The 24,238-nt window shown below is 42.3% G+C and overlaps 1 protein-coding gene across 2 annotated transcripts in view; it reads right to left on the minus strand.

Moving 5' to 3' along the window:
- sema3fb (sema domain, immunoglobulin domain (Ig), short basic domain, secreted, (semaphorin) 3Fb) overlaps positions 1-24,238 on the minus strand; it is a 212,583-nt gene that overhangs the window by 3,071 nt on the left and 185,274 nt on the right. For both annotated transcript variants that reach the window (XM_068052040.1, XM_068052039.1), the window contains exons 10-17: positions 18,271-18,340; positions 16,295-16,439; positions 14,659-14,881; positions 13,484-13,572; positions 12,560-12,601; positions 11,726-11,883; positions 6,342-6,409; positions 5,348-5,481 (exon numbers count right to left, since the gene is read on the minus strand). In XM_068052040.1, coding sequence (XP_067908141.1) covers positions 5,348-5,481; positions 6,342-6,409; positions 11,726-11,883; positions 12,560-12,601; positions 13,484-13,572; positions 14,659-14,881; positions 16,295-16,439; positions 18,271-18,340 — 929 coding nt within the window. The remainder of the gene's footprint in view (positions 1-5,347; positions 5,482-6,341; positions 6,410-11,725; positions 11,884-12,559; positions 12,602-13,483; positions 13,573-14,658; positions 14,882-16,294; positions 16,440-18,270; positions 18,341-24,238) is intronic.

Below are 24,238 nucleotides of genomic sequence, written 5' to 3' on the forward strand. Positions count from 1 at the left end.
TAAGCCTATTCTTTGATACAGAAATATTGTGTTGTTTTTATATCAGTGATGGCTAGAGGTTGGGTCCACTGGCACACACCATCAACCTGTCAGATTCCTGGAAAGAGATCGACCCATTGTCTGCGCAGTGCTAAACATAACTCAAGACAACAGCACACACACTAACATGACTCAACCTCCTAGGTAAGAGAGATGTCTAATGGGCGATGGTGGTGGTAACAATCACCATTACCTCTGTACCAGGAAGTGTGTCTCCACGACGTCCAACACCAAGAAGGCCCCGCCGCATTTTCCTAGCAGCAGCGAGGCCTTGGTGTGGCCCTGCCTCCCCCCGTCGCTTGGCAGCGGGGCCTTCATTTAAATATTAAAATAAATGAGAAAACATGCACATCAACTTATCTTGTCCCTGCGGCCGCTCCACGCCAATATTACGGCCGCCAGCCACAACTCGTGCTCCTTCGGAACTCAGTTCGGAGTTCCGAGGCGTGACACTGGTGGGGAGGGGAAAGGATGGCAAATTTCAGGGCAGGAGGGGTGGGGGAGTGGTGAAAACTGATTCAATTGGCGGTGGGAAGGGGTTGAAGGGCAAAGTCGATGATGAAGAAGACGAGGTTTTCCGGCGGGTCAATAACATGAAATGGCCATTGGTCGGGTTGGGGAGGGGCATCGATCTGTTAGCAAAGTTTTCCATTTTACTTTGCCCACAATGTGACTTTAAAAATTTAAAGTACCAGTAAGGGCTTGAAGCCCTTTGAAAATGGCGCCGGTGCCTGCGTGGTGGTGGTTGCTTCCCCCCCCACCGCGCGAAATATCATGGGGGCTCACCGACGGCTCATCCATGCCTGAAGGCCGCAGTGATGTGCGGCGCGCGAATCAAATTCAGCCCAAATTCTCTGGTGAGAAACTGCATGTTAATCGCCTGGGGGGGTAGGTTTGTGCTGAAATGGTCAACGCATCTGGAGCACCACACAATTTGTTTGTTGGTTACGAGCCCAGGAGTGGGTGGCAGAAAGGATGTGTGACATGTTCACAGAGCCATTGATCACATAATAATGTACAGCTCTGCTAAGCTGTGAAACAGTGTTTGTGATTTGTTTGCCTGCAAGCTGGCCTCTTCCACTTCTAGTTCCCTGACAGAGAGCACCACTACTACCTCTTGAGATATCAGCCTAATAATAGTACCCCTTCAGACAGCACCACTCCCAATTATAGTGCCCTTCAGACAGCACCACTCCCAATTATAGTGCCCTTCAGACAGCACCACTCCCAATTATAGTGCCCTTCAGACAGCACCACTCTCAATTATAGTGCCCTTCAGACAGCACCACTCTCAATTATAGTGCCCTTCAGACAGCACCACTCTCAATTATAGTGCCCTTCAGACAGCACCACTCTCAATTATAGTGCCCTTTAGATAGCACCACTTTGTGGTCTAGTGCTCCTTCAGATAATACCACTCCCACTTATAGTGCCCCTTCAGATAGTACCATTACCAGCTAGCACTAACACCAGCTTTAGTCCTACTTAATTTTTTTTCATTCTTTCACTGATGTGGCTGTCATTGGCAATACCAGCATTTATTACCCATCCCTAATTGCCCTTGGGGAAGGGAGTGGCAAGCTACCTTTTTGACAACTGAATGGCTTGCTTGTCCAATTCAGAGGGCAGTTGAGATTTAGCCACCTTGCAGTGGATCTGGAGTCACATATTGGCCAGACCAGGTATGAATGGCAGATTTCCTTCCCTGTAGGGCATTAGTGAACCAGATGGATTTTTAATGACAAACCGGTAGTTTAAGAGACAAGCTTTTTATTCCAGATTTGTAATTAGCTGAACTTAATTTCCTCAACTGATGTGAAGGGATTTGGAGCTCCAAATTATTAGTCCAAGCTCCTGGATTACTAGTCCAGTAACATATCCACCATGCTACCACACCCCTAATTACCCCTCCCAGCTATAATACCCCTTCAGATAGCATCATAATCACCGATTTGTTGCACAGGGCAGGAGGTGCGTGCAAGCATACCCTTGATATTGTTCTCCGGGACAAGGTGCGTGGTTCTGCCGCCCACAAAGGAGATTTGCACCTTTAATTTGTGCATGTCTGATGAACCAATATTGTATGTCACTTCCACAACACACTAACTTCTGTGAAGATGCACTGTTGATGTTAGCAATATGCTGGAGGAAGTTGCACATAACTTGGCTTGCTGTGAACGAGCTAAGTTTTGTGCAGTGAACACGACAAAATCTAGGAACCAAAAGCAAAAAAAAGAAGATAAATGTTCAAGCCTTCTCGTTTAACCAAGGTCCTTCCTGCCACTGTTGTGTACGACCTGGTTCTTGACATTGGCTTTGGTCGACAAAGAAGGATAAGCACCACCCTTTTCATGAGAAAGGAAGTGTTCCCAGCCTCACCACTGAGATGACTCACTTCCCAGCAGCTGAGGGTTGATTGTTTCTCGCATGGGCCAAAAATGCTTGGCTTGAGAAATTTATATGTCAGCACAGCAGGCCCATGTCAGCTGGGGAGGTCCTGCTTCCTGGTATGGGTGGTAGAATTCCTGTGCTGCAGTGTCTCGCGGGGGGTTGTTTGTTGGAGGTAGGGGAGTTTGGTAGCAACTAAAATGAGGGATGGACATTTATTAATACTTGTTAATCTGGTGGCAACATAAGACAGGTCCAGCTCAGATACTGCATGGGTTAGATGCAGGCAAGTGTTTTCAGTGCTGCCTCAAAATGTCCCTCAACACAACCACTAAAGAGCAGCTCAAAACTGCAGCAGTGTGCTCATCTGATATTTGACACCAGTCATTTATTTATTTAGTTTAGTTTAGTTTAGAGATACAGCACTGAAACAGGCCCTTCGGCCCACCGAGTCTGTGCCAACCATCAACCACTAATACTAATCCTACACTAATCCCATATTCCTACCACATCCACACCTGTCCCTATATATCCCTACCACCTACCTATACTAGGGGCAATTTATAATGGCCAATTTACCTACCAACCTGCAAGTCTTTTGGCATGTGGGAGGAAACCGGAGCACCCGGAGGAAACCCACGCAGACACAGGGAGAACTTGCAAACTCCACACAGGCAGTACCCAGAATTGAACTCGGGTCGCTGGAGCTGTGAGGCTGCGGTGCTAACCACTGCGCCACTGTGCCGCCCATTTATTTAGAGATACAGCACTGAAACAGGCCCTTTGGCCCACCGAGTCTGTGCTGACCAACAACCACCCATTTATACTAACCCTACAGTAATCCCATATGCCCTACCACCTACCTACACTAGGTAGTATGGCCGTGGTAATAAAGTTGCATCATTATGGCCGTGGTAATAAAGAAGGAACTTGCAACTATCCAGCACCTCAGATTGTCCCAAAGCACTTTACAGCCAGTTAAGTATTTTGAAGTGTATCCACCGCTTTAATGTAGGAAATGCAGTAGGCCATTTGCACAGAGCAAGGTCCCACAAACAGCAATGAGATAATCTGTTTTAGTGATGTTAGTTAAGGGATAAATTTTGGCCATGAAACTGGACACCACTGCTCTTCTTAATAATAGTGCCATGGGATCTTTCACATCCTCCCTAAAAGGCCTCATATCTACCCCTGGGTCAAGGCTGACACCAAGAATTTACATGAACAACTGAACTGCTGCAGCTATTCAAAATGACGAAGCTATTTTTCCAATTTTCCCTCATTCTTCTCTCCTAATGACAACAAGGCTGATTGCACTGGCATACTGCAGTATAAGTCAGGCAGTGTGCTGAAGCCGCATGAATTTCCGGATTCAGCTAATCAGCATGTCCTGTTCTTTAATGACATTTCCCTGTTTCATTTTCGATGGAATGGTTATTTTATTTCCATTCTTCCATTCTAGACTTGTCGTGAAGTGAATTAGAAACAAAGGAGCAGGAAGAGGCCACTCAGCCCTTCAAGTCTGTTTTGCCATTCAATGGCCGATCTGTATCTTAGCTCCATTTATCTGCCTTGATTTCATAACCATTAATAGCTTTGCCTCACAAATAGCGATCAATCTCAGTTTTCAAATTTTCAATTGACCTCCCTCCCCGCGCCCCCCCCCCCCGCCCCATCACCCCAGCCTCAACAGCTTTTGGGGAGATGGAGATCCAGATTTGTGTAAAGACATACTTCCTGGTATCACCCTATATTCTGGACTCCTCCACAGTGGAAATAATTTCTCTCTACCCTATGAAATCTTAAACACCTCCATTAGATCACCTCTTAATCTTCCATACTCAAGGGAATGCAAGTCCAACCCTTGAATACAGCTAAATCAAACGCTCCTTCAACTACTCTTCCTCTGATCATGCCACGAATGTTGGTAACCTGGTACTACTATAGCCATGCTGCCAGCTCCATTATTGCTCTACAAACTGTCGTCCACCATGATAATCATAGAGCACACGTTGTAACACTTTAGATTCCCCCTGCCCCAGGTCAGAGCAACCTAACAGCCTCAATTATCCAATTTCCAATTATCAACAGAATTTGATGTGCCAAAGTAAGACATTGCCTCATTGCACCAAACATGTCATGTCCGCTATAAACTGAAGCACAAAACTCTCAAGACGTATTCATTTCAAATATGTTATTTGCTTTGTACTTTGCTTCATTCCTTTGTTTGGTGTATCTCTGATCAACATTTCCATTAGTCTCTTTGGGGTTCTCTACATTCCAGTGGGTCACCTCGCCACCGGAACTATCAGGAACGTCTGAATAGGGTGGGGCTCCTTTCTCTAGAGCCTGAGAGGTGGCCTGAAAGTGATTTTTAAAATTATGAAGGGCAGATGTAGAGAAGAAGTAGAAAAGATAGTTCCACTTCTTGGGGAGTCCAAAACTAGGGACCATTAATGTATGACAGTCACCAATAAATCCAATCAGGAATTCAATGGAACCTCCTTTACTCTGACTGATGAAAATGTGGGATCACTGCAGCAGTTGAGAGGAATAGCATGGATGCATTTAAGGGGAACCAAGATCAGTACATGAGAGAGAAAGGATATGTGGATAGGGTGAGATGAAGTAAGGTGGGAAGAGACTCATGTGGAGCACAAACACCAGCATTGCACTATTGGGCCAAATGGCCTGTAAAATTGCAGGTAATGTGTAGATTTAACTGCAGCCAGGTTAGACTCTTCTAAAACCCACAGCATCAGTGTGCAGACACGAGCTCACAAGGCATTGTTAGAATATAAAAAATTATTCATTAATGGCTTAGTCTGTGGAATTACTTTAAGGTCAGATTGTAGGGCCTGGTGATTAAATGGCCCATAGAGCGTGGGTTGAAGATTATGAATCCCAGTTATAGATTTACCTCTTTCTTCCGTTCACTGCCATGTCGCTGTAATACCCATTTAATGCTGGCTTGAGGGGACTTGGGCTGGCACTCGAGGAATGTGCTGCTGCCTTCCACACCATACTGTTCCGTTTCTGTTGCCTTCCTATTAGCTGTCAATGCATCAGCAAAGGGTTAGCTCAATGTGATACCATTCATTTCATTCAAAAATGCAAAGAAGCTCTTCAACTAGGTAAATACAGGCAATGTGCAAAACTCTTATGAGAGGAACTCCATGCCATAGTGTCAATTTATTATGAAAGAGGCCCAGTTATCTTATCCCTAATGTTAACAAGTTGGTCAAAGGAAGAAAATGCAATGATATAATTCTGTCGCAAATTGGTGAAAGAAAGATAATTCATTTCTTGATAGTGTCACAAAATATTTCAGTTGTCTGCCCTCTTGTTCTCAATGCACTGACTCTTGTTGATGTAGATTCCAGAAGTGCTGGTGTTAAAGTCTTTGGTGAAAGAATAACTAGATATTCTGTATTTAAAGAGGTACTAATTTGACTGCAAATGTTTTCTGGGTCTCTGCTAGTTTTAATAAAAAGGTTGCATGTTAAGTGATACTTATGTATCCTTTACATCCTTTATTTGAAGGACATAGAAATATGCCCCAAGTGTAACTTTATGTGCTAGATTTTATATAAATATGATCAGTTTTAAGATGTGTGAAGAGTTGTAAGCTTCTGTTTGCACTCGATGCTTCAGTATTGATGGGTGTAGCTACCCAAACCCAACTCAGGGACACATACACCTCTCGAACTGTACTTGACCATGTACATCTCTCTAACTCACCCCAGCCATATACACCTCTCTAACTCTCCTGGTTCTGTACATCTCCCAAACTCTCCTGGTTGTGTACATCTCTGTAACTCACTCTGGTCTCTCTGCAAACTACTCACTCGTTACGCATTGGGAGTAAAATTATGACTCCCTCCCGCAGAACAAGGAAATGTCTCCATACTTACCATTGGAGTTGTAACCTCGGCACTGCCTGATTGGGTTGCCATGCCGTACGTCTTGCCTTCGGCTTCGCCTGTGAAAAACACAAGGAATCAAGTTCCAGTGAAAGCCAAAGAAAACATCAAACGCAGTTTGGAATTCTTAACTGATTTTTATTCCCAGTGAGCTTTATGTTCATGTGGAAAGTAGGAAATGCCAGCCATTGTGTGCTCAGAGTCAACATTAAATAGGAATAGGTTAGGTAATGTGTACGCCTGAATTTCTAAGCCTCTTTCTGTGATTTGGTTTTCCTCCTATCTTTTCTATGTATCAATGGCATCCACAAATTACACTCTGCCAGCACACAAGCCTGGGTTAACTCAATTGATAGCCCTTTCACCCGAGCAAGAAGGTTGTGGGTTCAAGTCCCACTTCAGAGACCTGAACACAAAAACCTAGGGTGACAGTCCAGTGCAGTACTGAAGGAGTGCTGCATTGCCGGAGATGTTGTCTTTTGGATGAGGCAACAAGCCAAGGCCCCATCTGCTCTCTCAGATGGATGTAAAAGATCCCATGGCTCTACTTTGAAGAAGAGCAGGGAAGTTATTCCTGGTGTCCAGGCCAATATTTATCCCACAATCAACATCACGGAAACAGATGATCTAGTTATTATCTCATTGCTGTTTGTGGGAGCTTGCTGTGCCCAAATTGGCTGCCGCATTTCTGTTATTACAAGATTGACTACATTTCAAAAAAGTACTTCATAGGCTGTAAAGTGATTTGGGATGCCCTGAAGTTGTGAAAGATGCCACAGAAAGACAAGTCTTACCTTTTTCTTTCTTCCTTAACTGCTTACAAGGCCCCAGTTTCTTAGTTCCATTATTTTGGCTACTACAGCTTTTGATTTGTAAATTCCGGTGGATTGAGAAACACCATTTTCTGATTGGTAGAAAAAAGCAACGGAAAGATTCTTCTCTCATCGATAGCTTCCCACACGTGTGATCTTTTCATTGCTTTTTCTTCTACCTATCAGAAAGTTTTCTAAACCTGTATCTAAAAAGCCAAAGCTATAAAACAAAAGATGGCATTTTGGTAGCACTGCACCTAATATAAATCTTCCGGAATGTACTGGCATCATCGTTACAAATAGCAAGCAGAAATATTTTTGACCCTAGATTTTAACTTTGGTTTATTGTCTGGTAAAGAAGGAAAACATGAACTTGCATTTATGGACAGTCCTCCAAAACAACAAATGAGTGAAAAGTTGGCCAAGCCAAGTTCAGCACAGATGTGATGGGCTGAATGGATTCCTTCTATTGTGTAAGATTCGATAACATTTCCCTTCTATTTTTCAGGGAAGGCCTTGGGATCTTTTATTTCCACATGAACAGAGGTATATTCAAATCTCAATTAACAAACGATACCTCTGACAATGTAGCACTCTCTTGGTGCCAGCCAAGGCGTGGGATTTGAATCTACAACATTCTGACTTGGGTGAGAAAGAGATAGAGATAGAGAGAGAGAGAGAGAGAGAGAGAGAGAAAGGCAAACTATAACAATGAAGTGAAAGACTTGAATTTATCTGACGCTCCACATTCACTCAGAACAATAATAATGACTTTCTTTTAAAATTTCTATCAGATTTGGTGCTCAATTAAAATACTGAATTCACATATGATTGTATCTAGACGAACTGAAGTTAAAAGTCTTTAGAAAAAAATGAGTGGCAGGCTCAGTATAGCCAGGCAATGCTTCCCTGCATGAGTTTATTATTAAAGAAAATGATTTTCTGCTACAGTGACAGCAGCCGTGATAAATGAAGTGACACAGATGCACTGTGAAAAATATAATGAGCAGAGAATCCACCTTGCACAAATTTCAAAGAGCTTTTCAACATCAAGACGGAACACATTGCAGTTAACCATGAGATACCAGCCATATCCATACCAATGACAGGGAGAACCTCATCAAATCATAGAATCTTACAGCACAGAAGGAGGCCATTTGGACCATCGTGCCTGTGCTGGCTCTTTGAAAGAGCTATCCAAATAGCCCCACTCTTTCTGCTTTTCCCCTTCATAGCCCTGAAAAATTCCCCATTTAAGTACATATCCAATTCCCTTTTGAAAATTACTACAGAAGTTGCTGTCACAACCCTTTCGGGTGGTACACTCCAAATCATAACAACTTGCTGTGCAAAACAAATCTCCTCATTCACCACCCCCCCCCCCCCCCACCCCACCCCACCCCTGGTTCTTTTGCCAATTACCTTCAATCTGCGTCCTCTGCTTACCGATCCTGCTGCAAGTGGAAACAATTTCTCTCTACTTACTCCATCAGAATCCCTCATGCATCTGTCATAGGCAGACTAACAAGTGAGATATGCATTGTATCTCACGGCTGGCTACAACACACCCTATTGATAGCACTTGTGAATGAATTTTAATAAATACTTTCGTTGCTGTTTACAAAGGCCAAGACAATCAGTTGAAGCTGCCTGGTGATGACATGGTGTCCCTGTAGTGTCAAACTAATGGAAATCAGATTTTTATTCCCACTGAGTATTATAAATATAAATTGATTTATTTGTAGCTGTAATATGGATTTAGATTATTTGTGTCTCATTAATAGTCTATTAACAGATAATAAGAAAGTATGGGACAAGAGAGAAAAAAAATCTACTGCTTTCTCCCAGCTCTTCCCATGTCATGCACTCCTCCCAATTTACTAATTTCCTGAGGCAAATCTCTGCAGCCATCATTCCCAAAGCGGAGCTTCAGACGATCTGTCTAAGCTTGCAACCTCTGTCATGGAAACTAAAACAAATCGACGGCACACCTCATCAATGTTTGTGCTGCGTTGCTGTTGCAGAATATCCACCTGATTAACAGCTGTCGCATTTCAAAAAGAAATTCATGTGTAAGATGCTACTTAAAGACAAACGCTATGATATTTCATTGTAAGTAAACCCTAGCAAATTGCTTTCTGTAGATCACCTTTGCATGGTTCCAGTGGCACAGCAACCAGGATGCTTCATTACAGATGCCCTATAAACTTCAATCCGATTCTTACGTATCCATCCAATACTTTTCTTAAGTAATCAAGGTAGAATTAATTTCATTTGCTTGAAGCCTTTTGTCTAGATCTAATTCAGAAATTTCTTCTGAATGTAAATTTTGCATTAACTTGCGCTGCTAGTGGGGGCCTCTCAGAAATCTTTTTTCTTTATTTGCTCACAGGATGTGGGCGTCACTAGCTAGGCCAACAGTTATTTCCTCTTCCTAATTTCCCATGAGAAGGTGGTGGTGAGCTGCCTTCTTGAACTGCTGCAGTCCATGTGATGTCAGTGCATCCCCAGTGCTGTTAGGGAGGGAGTTCCAGGAGTTTGACAGTGAAGGAACGGCGATATAGTTCCAAGTCAGGATGGTGTGTGCTTGGAGGGAAACTTGCAGATGGTGGTGTTCCCATGTTCTTGTTCTTCTAGACAATAGAGGTTGCGGGTTTGGAAGGTGCTGTTGAAAAAGCGTTTGCGAGTTGTTGCAGTGCATCTTGTAAACGGTACACACTGCTGCCACTGTGTGTCAGTGGTGGAGGGAGTAAATGAGTGAATGTGGATGGGGTGCCAATCAGGTGGGCTGCATTGTCTTGGATGCTGTCGAGCTTCTTGAGTGCTGTTGGAGCTGCACTCATCCAGGCAAGTGGAGAGTATTCCATCACACTCTTGATTTGTACCTTGTAGATGGTGGGTAGGCAATGGGGAGTCAGGAAGTGAGTTACTCGCTGTAGAATACCCACCTCTGATCTGCTCTTGTGGCCACAGTATTGATGTGGTTGCTCCAGTTAAGTGTCTGGTCAAAGATGACCCACAGGATGTTGCTGGTGGGGTATTCAACGATTATAATGCCATTGAACATCAAGGGGAGATGGTTAGATTCTCCTTTGTTGGAGATGGTCATTGCCTGGCATTTGCGTGGTACAAATGTTACTTCCAACTTACCAACCCAAGCCTGAATATTGTCCAGGTCTTGCTGCATGCAGGCACGAACTGCTTCATTATTTGAGAAGCTGTCAATGGAACGGAACACTGAAAGCATCAATGAACTTCCCCACTTCTGACTTTATGATGAAGGGAAGGTCACTGATGAAGCAGCTGAAGGTGGTTGGATCTACAACATTGCCCCGCACACTTCCAAAACTTGCAGGTGCACTGCCTATGATTTTCCACTGATTAAAATCAATGGATTGACAATCACTTGCATTACACTCATGATGCTCCGAAATGCACCATATATAAGTGGTACTAGGTCATGCAACATTTACCCGCTAATCTGTGTGGTGTCAGTAATGGTTCAGTTGGGAGCATTCTTGTTTCAGTCAACGGTTGTTGGTTTAAGTTCTACCCAAGAGACTTGAGTACATGATTCAGTCTGACACTTCAGTACAATACGAAGGGAGTGTATCTCACAGAAGGTGCTGTCTGCTGGATGAGACGTTAAACCGAGAAGCTGTCTTTCCTCTCAGTTGGATGTGAAAATCCCACGACACTACTTTGAAGAAGAGCGGGGGGTTTCTCCCCGGTGTCCTGGCCAATATTTATTCCTCAATCAACATCACTAAAACAGATTATCTAGTCATTATCACACTACTGTTTGTGGGAGCTTAATGTGCATAAATTGGCTGCCACGTTTCCTACATTACACAGTGACTATACTTTCCTCATTAATCTTGCAATTATATCCATTCCAGATTACATGGCATGCAAAATCCAACATGGTTGCATAAGACACACCCAATATTGGGACATGTAAAGCAAAGGTCATTAGTTCACAAGGTGTGCAGTTCCTGTTCCTACCAGAGCTGCTAAGCAATTTAAAACTCTCTTCTCCATCACCAGTGTAGCTTCTTCAGTTCTTAACTTGCTATGATGAGCTGCAAGCTACCCAACCTATTGATTTAAATTGAGAAACCCAGATGGAACACCTAGGGCCATCATGCAGAACACCACCAAGACTGGAAAGAGTAGGTGTGAAGTTAAATAAATAATGGAGATGGGGTGAAATCCTATGAGAAGGGGCATCAAGTTTGGGTTATAAAAGCTGATAGATTGTAAAGTTCAAGAGAGTGACTATAGTTATGAAGCAGAAGGAGTAGATGGGGCAAGAGAAAGAAATATTAAATAATCTGTTTGGTGACCACTTCAGGACATCCTTGAAAGCAACTGTGAGAGGTGACGGCTGAAAGAACCTAAGATACACAGGAATTGACACTCACACAGAACCAGATGTAGGTGAATTATTTCCTTTCAGCCCCTTTGTATTTCGTGCACAGAAGCTGACACTGCACGCAAGTGAGCGACACAGCAGGTGAGTGAATGGTTCCCTTTTAGCCTGTGAGTCAATCGATTATTTACCTTTTTGATGATGCTAAATATCGGGAGCAAGCTTTGCCATCCCAAGCACAGTATGGATCTCTGGCAAGACAGCAATCGGCACAGGCCTCTCCATAAACATCACAGCGGTGAAGGGCAACCTGAGTAATGCCCAAGGTAGAGCCAACGTACAGCTGTTGCTATAAGAAACGAAAAAGACAAACATTAAGACTGTGGATTTCGGTCAGTCACCATCTCTGAATAGGGTTTAGGATTGGAACAAGTAAGAAAGACAGTTTGTAAATCTGCCATTAAATCATTCATAGTAAACCACAACAGAAGGCACCGAACGCAAACATATATTTAACACATGGAAAAGTAATCAGACTTGTAAAATGTGCTGCTGTTTGTTGCTATCATTTGGCACCCATTTAACTTGATATCATGTACTGAGTATTTAAACTGAGGTTCATGTAGATACAGGTAAGGAAGGACTAGATAGGATTGGATTCACAAATACAAAGTGCCTTTGGGACAGGTCTGTGAGTAGATTGTTTTCTCACTCACACAACCAAGTAAATGTTTAATATACTGGAGGAAGGGAAGGTAGGGAACTAAAATATTCGACAGGAAGAAATTCAACCCTTGAAATCAGAAGATGAACAGTCCATGCAGAGCTGGAGGAAGCAACGTTAGTTTGAAGATACATATGTAATATTTCAAATCTTCAAAATGCAAGTTTTATCAGAGAATGCTTTGAGTCTTCATTCCTCAGTTTGAACAACAAAACTAATCTCCTCAACTGGTATTTTTAAAATTTTAAACCTAAACAATTTGAAGATTTAGGAATCAGTCGAGTAGCTAAGTGATTCTTACTCTTTTGGACGAGATCTTCATTGTCTTTACTTCAGTCGGCATCTGAAAAATTTAAATGTTAGAATTTATCAACAGACAGTAGGATCCACAAAGGATTGCACAAGCATATTTGTATATTAAAGGCATTTTTACATTTAAAAACTGGTGTTTTTTTCCCCTGCCTGTGGTAGTTAGAAAGATAAGCAGCCTAACTTGTCTTGTTTTTTATGAGCTGCTGCTGGATTTGCCCATTTTGCTGCTGCCTGGCCCCTGATGGGGAATAGTGTCAGATGGAAGTGTAAGAGGGGGAAAGATGCCTTTGGGGGCTGACATAGCCCAGCTCTCTTAAAACCAGTACTGTAATAGGACAAGAGGCTTAAAAGAAAGTGAGAGAAAGTAGCTAACAGAATCTATGTGTTCTTGAGGGATAGGAAATGGCTGTCAAATGTTCTCTTTGTTAAATTACTGACAGGAATCACTTTTAAAAGAAGAAAAAACATCTTGTATTTAAAAAGGGCTAATGTTTTGGAGAGGTGTAGTGTTGACCTGCATCTGGTTTAATGTCACAAACCATTAAATACTATGTAATGCGGAATTGTCTCAAAACCAAGTTTGTAGAGCATGGAATACTTTGCCACCAGTAAGAGTTGAGGCAGAGATCATTGCCGCGGTTAAGCGAAGAGTAGATAAATATTGGAAGCTGAGAAGGACGCAAGCCAATGTGGAGACAGCATGGGATTAGTTTTGGATTGCTTTAGGAAGGAACCAGCAGAGACTTGATGGACTGAATGGCCTCATTTTGTGCTGTAAACTTCTATGGTTCTTTTTAAAATTGATTTCAAAGTCTTAACAAACTTCAAAAAAAATTGGCAAGCATCTTTTTGTCACTTCTAAGTTGCAGCAAATTTACTCTTAGTTAACTGGGTTAAAAAAGTTAGCAATGACCTTGTAAACTTCAACTTCTTCAAGAATAAGTTCCTCAGTCTCCATGTCATCCTTGGGTAAGACGATCACTTTCTGCACCGTTCCCCGATCTGAATGGAAAGGCAGGAAGGAGAGTGATGAGCTGAAATGTGGGATTTCACCTTTTCCTGCAAAACCACTTGGGACATTATTTACACTGTAGCCAGACTGCAAACCTTAGGGCCTCTTGCGGCGATTCAGTGAGATGGAATTTGCAGCGGAACTTAAAACACAGACATTAGGTATAATGTAAAATGTGGTTTTGATGAGTTAGATCTGGTGGATCATAGGTCATCCGGCTGCTGCTGTCATTATACAAGCAGCTTAAATCCTGGGGCTCCCTGCCCAGCAGTACCTCCACAACATGGACTGCAGTGGCTCAAGAAGGCAGCTCATCACTTTCTCAAGGGCAACTGGTTATGGGCAGTAAATGTGCCCTTGCTAGTGACGCCCATATTCCAAGGATTAATTTAAGTAAACATCAATTTGCTTGTGAGTTGTGCGATTTAACAATGAATGATTCTTAATATTTATGGGAATACCATCACCTCCAAGACCCGTCCAAGTCCAACATCATCCTCACTTGGGCATATATGACTGCTGGTTCATTGCCACTGAGTCGATATCCTAGAAATCCCTATCTAACACCATCACACATCAGCACAAGTTTCAAGGAAAAGGCCTTGGCCAGGCCTACTAGGGATTAGAAATTAATGTGTTCTTTGCAGCACTGTGCACAAGGCCAAGAACAAATTTTAAAAATTCATTGAGAAATGAAAAACTGTCACCTTTCACTCTTCACCTCAACCTGCCCTACTGTTCATTCTTAGCATTCCTGTTCTTTTGTTAATTGACCTCCCCCCAGCCTTAACAGTTTTCAGGGGGAGATGGTTCCAACCCCTAGTGTGAAGACATGTTTCCTGACATCACCCCTGATTGGACTAGGTCTAATTTTGATTATGCCCCCTTGCTCTGGGCTCCCCCTCCAGGGGAAATAGTTCCTCCCGATTTATCCTATCAAATTGTCTGGCTTTATTTCAACTTTTATCGCGGTTGTCTTGATGCACTGCCTTCTCTGCTCACTCTATCCCCCCACCCCCACTCCCACAACTCTATCAGGGCAAGACAGAGTTAACTTTCTAAACTGGATCCTTTACCTGTTCCTAGGAATAGCACCTCATACCGTCCGTCCGCTGCATCCACCTGGTCCACTGTGATGGTGGTGAATTCATAATCTACATTGGTCCTGACCACCAGAGGGCGCTTGTGCACTGGGTAGATGGCATTGTACATGGTGGGGTGGTTCCTCATGAAATTGATCACTTCGTCTGGGTAATCTTTTGTGGATTTCATCGATGGGGTAAAGGTGCCACCGGGACACTGCAAGAGATATTTGAAAGGGAAATCTCCTCAGTTCCTTCCACAACAACGTATCAGTTTTGAAAGATGTAGTCATATTTCATTTAAGTGTCAGACATAGTTTAGTTTAGTTTAGTTTAGAGATACAGCACTGAAACAGGCCCTTCGGCCCACCGAGTCTGTGCCGACCATCAACCATGGATCAGTTGATAGTGACTCCCTGCTACTATTTTGAAGAGGAACATGGAAGTTCTCCCCGGTGTCTTAACCATTATTTATTCCTCAACTAAAATGGCTAAGGAGATTACCTGGTATTTATGACATTGCTGTTTGTGGGAGCTTGCTGTGCATAAATTAGTTGCTGCATTTCCTGCATTACAACAGTGACTTCACTTCAAAAGTACTTCATTGGCTGTAAAGCACTTTGGGACTTCCTGAGGTTGTGTAAGGCCCTATATAAATGCAAGTTCTTTCATTAACATTAGTTACTCTGTTAATATGATGGGGAGGGTGCGGTGGTGCACAAGTTAACAGCATCAAACGTTTCCAGGTCAAGTATGGCAAGAGATTAAACACAGACAGTGCAACTTATTTTGCACTGTAGGCACCCATCCACCGGGGGCTAGATTGTGACCATTTAAACTCATTTCTCTTAGGATTGGCAGAATATTACTTTTCCTTTGTCTGTTCACAAATATGTAGATTTCTACAAATATTCAGTCATAGTTTTTCCCTGAGCAGAGGCAGCCTGACTTTTCCCGTGACATCATCAACAGGGAGGAGTCCTGAATGTTCCGGAATGGCTCCGTTAATTGTAATAGTTTGGCATAAGCACTGGTCTGGAGCCGCCCTATCCTGGGAAAACATGGGGACTGAGTGTGTGACGCAAATGACAATCCAACCCATTCATCTTTGAAAAGTATTCTGAAAGGTGCAGCACCCAGCAATGGAGTTGCCTTTGAAGTTCAGATTACCTGATTGCTGTCTATAATAACTGAGTTTAGAACTGGAGTCGGTCAAAGGGAAGTACAGGCCGAGCCTTTCCCAAGGAGGGAAGATAATGACTGCTATTAGCCCTGGCTGCTTCAAGTGATGCTGTCTTGCCTGCTCACTCTGCCCATGAATGGTACATGGCAGCTGAAAAGGGAGAAAGAAATTTCATGAAAACTAAAGTGGGGGGAAGTTCTTAACTTGCGAAAGAGCAGAGGGTATGAGTGGTCTTTTGAATGAATATGTAATGGCAGTGATACTGTGGCTCTGGGGGAAGGGTTAGATATTTCCCTTCAGTGTTGGGAGGTGGAGCCCGGATCACGAACTTTAATGGATGAAAAAGTGTGAGTATTGTGTGTCAGATTTGGAGATCCGGTCCATTGACCTCTTAACCCCTAGTGCAGAGGATAAAGACCTGTCTTGTTAGTGAAGAAAGTCACTCACGGTGCCAGGCCTGGGGTACGGTATCTTCCCTGTGTAAGGCATCCACTGGTAATTAGGACCCTCTTTGTGCGCAAAGGGCCCATTGAAGACAGTGCGGATGTCAGTCATCGAATACACACACACAGCAGATCCTTTAAAGACCGATCTGTCGACACAAAAAACAACATAGTATCTCCCATCAGAGAGTGGAGTGATTCCAGGCTTTTAAAACAAAAGTAGTGGCCATGAAATGACACTGAGAAACCTGTAGGGTTAGTGCCTCTGCTATAACAGTGAAGAAAAGAATTTTATATGACTGCATTGGTACAGTAGTGCTGCACAGTGTCCTATCAAAGGCAAAGCCTTTAGAACAAATAGGACATCAATTCATGTGGGCATTACCCAAGGGAGATGCATCTCACCTTGATTCCTGGAGGTGCTATTCACTTCAAATATAACTCAGACTGTCTTTTTTCCTCAGTCGTCTTCTTCTGTTCAATGCACTCAATTCTTTTGAACAAAGTGTTTTCCATTTCTCGTTTTACATTTTAATTCTGATTAGAAGTTGAGATTGAGCGCTATGGGAGTTCTTGCTGTGCCAGGACTATGTAATGGCATGACTGTCACTGGTATGATGTGACACAGTGGTAGGATTCAGGAGTAGCCTTTAACTGGTGTTTCACTACCTGACAGGTCCTCACGGAGGAGCTAACTGTAACAGTACAAGTTCTTTCACTTTCTGTCTGGGCAATGACAGTATAGCATAGAGCCATTTGCAGCATAGAAGGAGGACGTTTAGGCTACTGCATCTGTGCTAGCCTTCTGCTGCAGCCATCCAATAGTAATCCCATGTCCTGCTTTCTCCCCACAGCCCTCGGCTTCAAATATTGATCGGATTTTCTTGTAAAATACGCACTAGTGTCTGTTTCAGTCACTCCTGTGACAAAGCAATCGCACTCCAACAAACCTCTGCATAAAGAAATTTCTCCTAACCTCTCCCTCCATTCTCCTAACATCAATTTACTAAAGTCGCTGAGACTTCAGTGATTATGATGTTTATGGAAATATTGCTCAAATTTACTTATTTTCCCCCCACTAAATGGATTCAAAGGTCAGTGGTGACAAAGCAGCCAATGATGTCAAATGGTCAAGTGTGATCGAGGTTGTTGAGGGTGATCACACATATTCGGGGGCAGTTTTAATCTAATCTGCCCTGTGGGAGTGGGGTAGGTCTGAACCCAATGGAGTGTAAAATTGGGTGGAAAGTAAAACGGGTGCCTGACCATTTCCCTCAGGGCAGGTTAAGCTAAAACAACAGCCATTGGCTGTGCTCTGGTCAGTGCGATCACATCAGAGACTTCCGAGGGTGTTGACATCAAGTGATTCTGCTCCAGTCGGTGTAATTGAATTCAGAGTCCTTCAGGCTGTTCAGACTGAGTGGCTGTGTTCCGCATTCTGGCAGTGGGAGGATATAAAATACATGCCTTGAGGTGGCTCTCTGTGTGCCAATGGACGTAAGGGCACTCTCTCATTTACCTTATTGTACTGCCACTGTAAATGGAGCTGCTTGGTGACAGGGCAGGACTGTATGCTAACAGCAGCAATAGCTCATCTCATTGCCACTTGTTACTGAATTTCAGTCTAGTATGAACTTGGTTGATAATGGGCCCAAGTTCACCACTTTGAACATTGGTAGAGAAGAAACAGGAGAAATGGGATGGATCCAGACTTGAATCCCAGAGGTGAGAGAGTGTTGATCTAACCAACTCGATCCTGAAACACATCCATTAAAATTCCTTAAACCCAAGAAGTCTTTCTTCAGCCTGGCACTTTCATTGAACACATGGGAATGCAAAATGTTAGGGAATAATTTCTTCAGGATGCACACGATTACAGAGTAAGGTGGGGTTTGAAGAACAAATTTCTTAATTTCCTGCCTTACCATATCGGCATGGTTTTTCTCCCCCCATTCCCGGTCTGAGCCCCATTGTACCTACCCCGAGGCAGAGAAAACTGCATAGATGATTGGGTTCTTTGCATCTTGTGTCTGTTGAACAAATATGTCCTCTGGAGAGACAGAAAAAGTAGTGTTACTCAGCTTTCAGTTCTGAGCAATGGGCATCAGTTTTATATTTAATAAAAAAAATGAAATATTCAACTAAATAATGAAAACAATCTGCAGGTCAATACTAAATATTCCTCCCCCACCCCCAGCCCTTATGCAAGCCTAAACTGCCAGTTTCAAAAAAGATTTTCTTAACTGAAGGATATTTTGTTATAATAGCAGCTGTGCTTCATCAAAATTCAACAAGAATGGAAATATATATGTATATTCAATCTACACAGATCATTTTCTCATCACTCTCTGCACAATCCCCCAGGTGAGACAGTAAAGAATTAAATTATCTTTACGATCATTGTTACTGCTTGTGGTTGTGTAGGAGTGGTCAGAGGAGACTCACCAGCTGTTTTTCAGTCGCTCGTGTCTAATTCCCTGCCAAGTATGGAGTCCCATATCTGTGACCCCATCGTCTTCTATTCTGTGTGCAGTAGCCCACCAGTGTCCTACCAGTACTGTAAGTGCCTTGGAATTTTTTTTATTCGCTCTTGGGATGTGAGCGTCACTGGCAACACCAGCATTTATTGCCCATCCCCAAGTGCCCTTGAGTCGCCTACAACTGAATTACTTGCGAGGCCATTTTGGAGGGCAGTTAAGAGTCAACCACGTTGCTGTGGGTCTGGAGTCACATGGAGGCCAGACCGGACGAGGATGGCAGATTTCCTTCGCTGAAGGACATTAGTGAACCAGATAAGTTTTATGATAATGTGATAGTTTAATAATCATTATTAATAAGACTAACATTTTATTCCAGATTTATTAATTAATTGAATTTAAATTACTGGTTCAAAGGCACTACATAAATGCAAGTTGCTGTTGATGCCAGTATTCTGCCAGCAGTGGCCTCCTGTGAGTTATGTTAATAATAGTGGTTTCCCCCTAGTAACAGAAAGCTGCTAGTGCTGAATTGCTATGTGCTCCAGAGGTCCCACTGCATTTTCATGGATATTTTCCTTGAACCTTTGGCCAAAATGAGCAGGACGTTGGCCTTCAAGTTGGTGCATTAACCACTGTAATCTCTGAGACAACTCTGAATTGCAAAAGCAAAATTGCTCAGTGGCTGCTATTGGAACCCCTTCCTCCTCTCACAGGCCAAATAATTCCATGCATTTTATACAGATTGAATTGATATTGTAGAACGATGCAAAAAACCCCCCCAATTTTCGATGTAAAAAATAGACAGCGCAGGTACATAAAAGATCAGTGCGACACCTTCTGAATTGGGAACATGGAAGGAGCTGAGAGCAACCCATAATCTGTCCTGAATCTCAGACCATCATACAGTCAAATAACCTGTATCCTCTTTAATGTCAGCCCTTCTGACAGAACTGGATGGGACTGGAGTGGTTGCCAGTAGGTATGGTCAAATTCAATATGAAACTTGATGTATTATATGGATTTGGGTAGTGGTGATAGTGTCAGCACAGTTACAGACTGTTAGTAAAGTGTGTGCAATGGCAGAAGCTCTGACAAGGGAGTTCAAAGAAGATGCCAACACTCAAAATTGATTACTGTGACCCAAACATATTAAATTAGGAACTTACTCTTCTTCCACTCACCCCCCCCCCCCCCCCCCCCCACCAAGTCTGGCTGTATCTCTATGCTGACTTTTGGGCCTAATGAGCTTGCAAAGCTGCATGATTATGCATCAGCAGCAAGGCAGACTGGAGAATAATGAGGAGAAGAGAGAATTCCCTCTTAATGTTTTTACTGGTCAAAGACAGGCCATTATGTTGAAATAAATGTCTCCTTAATGGTTATCAGGTCTCCAGAGTCTTATAAACTAATCAAAAAAGTCAGGAAAAAGTTGCTGATAGGTTTATAGATTTTACATAACAATTCTTTGTTTGAACTACCTATAATTCTCAAAAACACAGAGCTAATGAGTCAGGAGCATGGGACAAGCTAGGAATCTTGTGAAGGAGCTTGCTATGAACGTGAAGAGAGTACAGAGCTAATCAAGAATGCACATATTACAGAGCCAGCCACAGACCCCCAGAGTGAATAACTACATACATTACAACTCAGAAACAACTCCTTTTGCCTAACCAGCCTACATTGGTGTTTATCAAACAGCCCAAATCCCACGTTCCCCTTTGCCTGCCAACCCCCCTCCACCCCCCAACTGTTTGCCTGTCCCTTTATCCCTTCAAACACCTATATCAAGGGTCAGCAACCTTTTTACCTGAAGAGCCTTTTAAAAAAATAATTGTCAAAAATAAAAACTACCGAGAGCCTCAACATGAAATTTTGGTATTATCCGGCAAATTGCCAAGTGCCTGCGGTGGAATGCATAATTTTCATATATAATAAATGAAATGCATGTATTAAATTTATGTATCAATAGAAAAAGGATCAAAATTAAAATAGACCTAACTCTGAATTATTGAGTTTTTTTGCCTTTTTTAAACTAGAATTTTTCAGTAAAGTCATGTTAGAATAAACTATAACTTAAGATGCATAGAATTAAGATCATTTTTTCAGCTATTGATTCTTGTGATAAACAAGCTTCTAAAGTACATTCAGAATAATTTATCGTCTCAGCTATATTAGAAACAATAATGTTCGCTATTATAAAAGCTGTTCCTTGAATTGAAGGCATTATCTATGGTGTAGCTATACCACTCAAACAGGTTTATTTAGAGCACAATGATGTTGTTCGTTATAATAATCATTTCAAAACGTAAAGTGCAGCATAATGATCAGCTTTTTATCCCACAATAAAAACACAGCTCTGACTTTTCTTAACTTAATTTTTAAAAAGTTTTTTGCATGTTAATGCGATCCAACTGGAAAAGGTTGGGAGCTACAAATGAGATGTTAAAGGGCCACATGTGACTCCTGTGCAGCAGGTTGCTGACCCTTGACCCATCTAACCTATTCTGAAATAGTGACATGCTCTCTGCCTCAATTACTAGTGCATTTCACAGCCTCACTGTGTGGAAATTGCATCTTTCACTCTCTCTTAAACCACTTACATTTATTCCTGTATCTATTCCCTTTGTTTGAGACACTCCCAATCACTAGAAACAACCTGTTTGTATCTATTTTCTCACATCCTTCAATAAATTTCAATCATTTGATCAAATCACCCATAATCTCCTCAATTCTAAAAAGAGCTCCAATTTTTTAAGTCTTTCTTCATATTTGCATTTCCTCATTATAGGCAGCACCCTAGTGAAACTGGACTGTAGCCTACTGCTTCAAGATCCTTCCTATAGTCTCAGTACTCCAACTGTGGTCTTACACAAATTTATGGTTACGTCTCAACTTTCACATTCTGTACATATTCCTGTAAAACAAAGCAAACTTTTTTATGGCCGTATCTACTTGAAGTGCTGTATTTAACATGAGACAGAATCCACTAGCCCCTCTGCTTTTCCACATCACCCGGCTGCCCCAGTCAAAGAATAAATATTACTTTTCTTACCAAAATGTACCACCTGACATTTACTAACATTGAATGCCATCTGCCTTTTTTTGATCTTTTTACCATCTTAGCAATATCCTCTTGGAGCTTCTTTGGATAGCGTTACCTATTATTTTAGTATCATCTGCAAATTAAGACCACCCTCCCTCTAGCCCCTATATCCAAATCATTGATATGCAGTGAACAGAAGCAGTCTCAGACTAGGAGCTTGTGGGACACCCCTACCCACTTCCAAGCACTGAGAAAGTGGAAGTGATTTTCAAGCACTCTCAAAGGAAGTTGAAGGTTGCAAATCTCAATGGTCGGCTGTATTGCTGAGTTCAAATGTTTTCACTTTTCCAATTAAGGCAATGCATGAGTCAAATGCTTTTTTTTTTAAGAAGCAGATTTTAGTAAAGTTTTGCTGTCATCATCAACTCTGATGAATGACCTTCACAGCGTTTTAAAAACTGCTTTAGTCATGGTGCTGGCGGAAATTGTGTGGGACACGGGGTCATGTCTATGATTTCCAACAGAGCTGAAATCCTGATCTCAACCATCAGAATGGATGCAAAATCAGAGGTGGCCAACCCTGAACTTTTATTATTGCAAGAATTAGGGATACATATCTTGCAGCTATTATAAAACTGATATAAATACCTTGTGTATATTATAACACTGTGATACAGCACTTTGTCTTATTCTAAATATATAACTGTATATATTAACACAGGGATAACAAAGGGCTGTTTACATTACAGAAATGTGTATTTGGCAAATGACGAAAGGATTAGATGAATGCTATAAAGACCTGAAGTGTTGTAAAGTATAATTATTGTTAAAATGGCTCCACTTTAGGGCCACTTGTGCATTGTTCTTGTGTTAAAGCATTTTCCTCTGCGATCTGGCTCAAATCTAACCCACACTGAAGTCCTGAAAGTCTTGTCTCTCTTCTGGCTGTTACAACTCTAACAGAAAATGATTTGGGCACCTTTGAGTCACAGAATCACAGATTGGTTACAGCACAGATGGAGGCCATTCAGCCCGTCATGTCCATGCCAGCTCTCTGCAAGAGCAACTCACCTAGTCCCACTCCCCCACCTTTTCCCCGAAGCCCTACAAATTTTTTCTCTTCAGATGATTGTCTAATTCTTTTTTGAAAGCCACAATTGAATCTGCTTCCACCACACTCTCAGGCAGTGCATTCCCAGATCCTCACCACTTGCTGAGTAAAAGACTTTTTCCTCATGTTGCCGATGTTTCTTTTGCCAATCACCTTAAATCAGTACCCTCTAGTTCTCAATCCTTCTGCCAAGGGGAACAGTTTCTCCCTATCTACTCTTTCCAGACCCCTCAAGATTTTGAACACCTCTATCAAATTTCCTCTTAATCATCTCTTCTCCAAGAAGAACAGCCCCAGCTTCTCCAATCTATCCACCTAACTGAAGTTCCTCATCCCTGGAACCATTCTAGTGAATCTTTTCTGCACCTTCTCGAATGCTGTCACATCCTTCCTTAAGTGTGGTGCCCAGAACTGGACACAATACTCCAGTTGAGGATGAACCAATGTTTTACACAGGTTTATCAGTACTTCCTTGCTTTTGTACTCTATGCCTCTACTCATAAAGCCCAGGATCCTGTATGATTCATTAACTGCTTTCTGAAACCTGCCCTGCCACCTTTAATGATTTGTGCACATATACCCCCAGGTCCCTATGCTACTGCACACCCTTTATAATTGTATCCTTTATTTTCTATTGCCTCTCCTCGTTCTTCCAACCAAAATGAATCACTTTAAACTTTCCTGCACTAAATTTCGTCTGCCACTTGTTAGCCTATTCCACCAGCTTGTCTATGTCCTCTTGAAGTTTATCACTATCCTCCTCACAGTTCACATACTTCCAAGTTTTGTGTCATCCACAAATTTAGCCTAGGTCATTAATATATATCAGGAAAAACAGGGGTCCTAACACTGACTCCTGGGGAACCCCACTGTATACCTTCCTCCAGTTGGAAAAAGCAAACATTCACAACTACTCTCTGTTTGTCACTCAGCCAATTTCATATCCATGCTGCTACTGTCCCTTTTATTCATGGGCTCTAACTATGCCAACGAGCCTGTGATGTAGCACTTTATCAAATGCCTTTTGGAAGTTAATGTACACTACATCAACCACAATATCCTCATCAACCCTTTACATTAACTCTTAAAAATAAGGGGTTTAAAAATAAGGGGTCGCCCATTTAAGACAAAGATGAGGAGAAATGTTTTCTCTCAGAGGGTGGTGAGTCTTTGGAACTCTCTTCCTCAAAAGGCGGTGGAAGCAGAGTCTTTAAATATTTTTAAGGCCGAGGTAGACAGATTCTTGATAAGCAAGGGGGTGAAAGGTTATCGGGGGTAGACGGGAATGTGGAGCTGAGGTGACAATCAGATCAG

Source organism: Heterodontus francisci, chromosome 19 (assembly GCF_036365525.1).
Source record: "Heterodontus francisci isolate sHetFra1 chromosome 19, sHetFra1.hap1, whole genome shotgun sequence".
NCBI lineage: Eukaryota > Metazoa > Chordata > Chondrichthyes > Heterodontiformes > Heterodontidae > Heterodontus > Heterodontus francisci.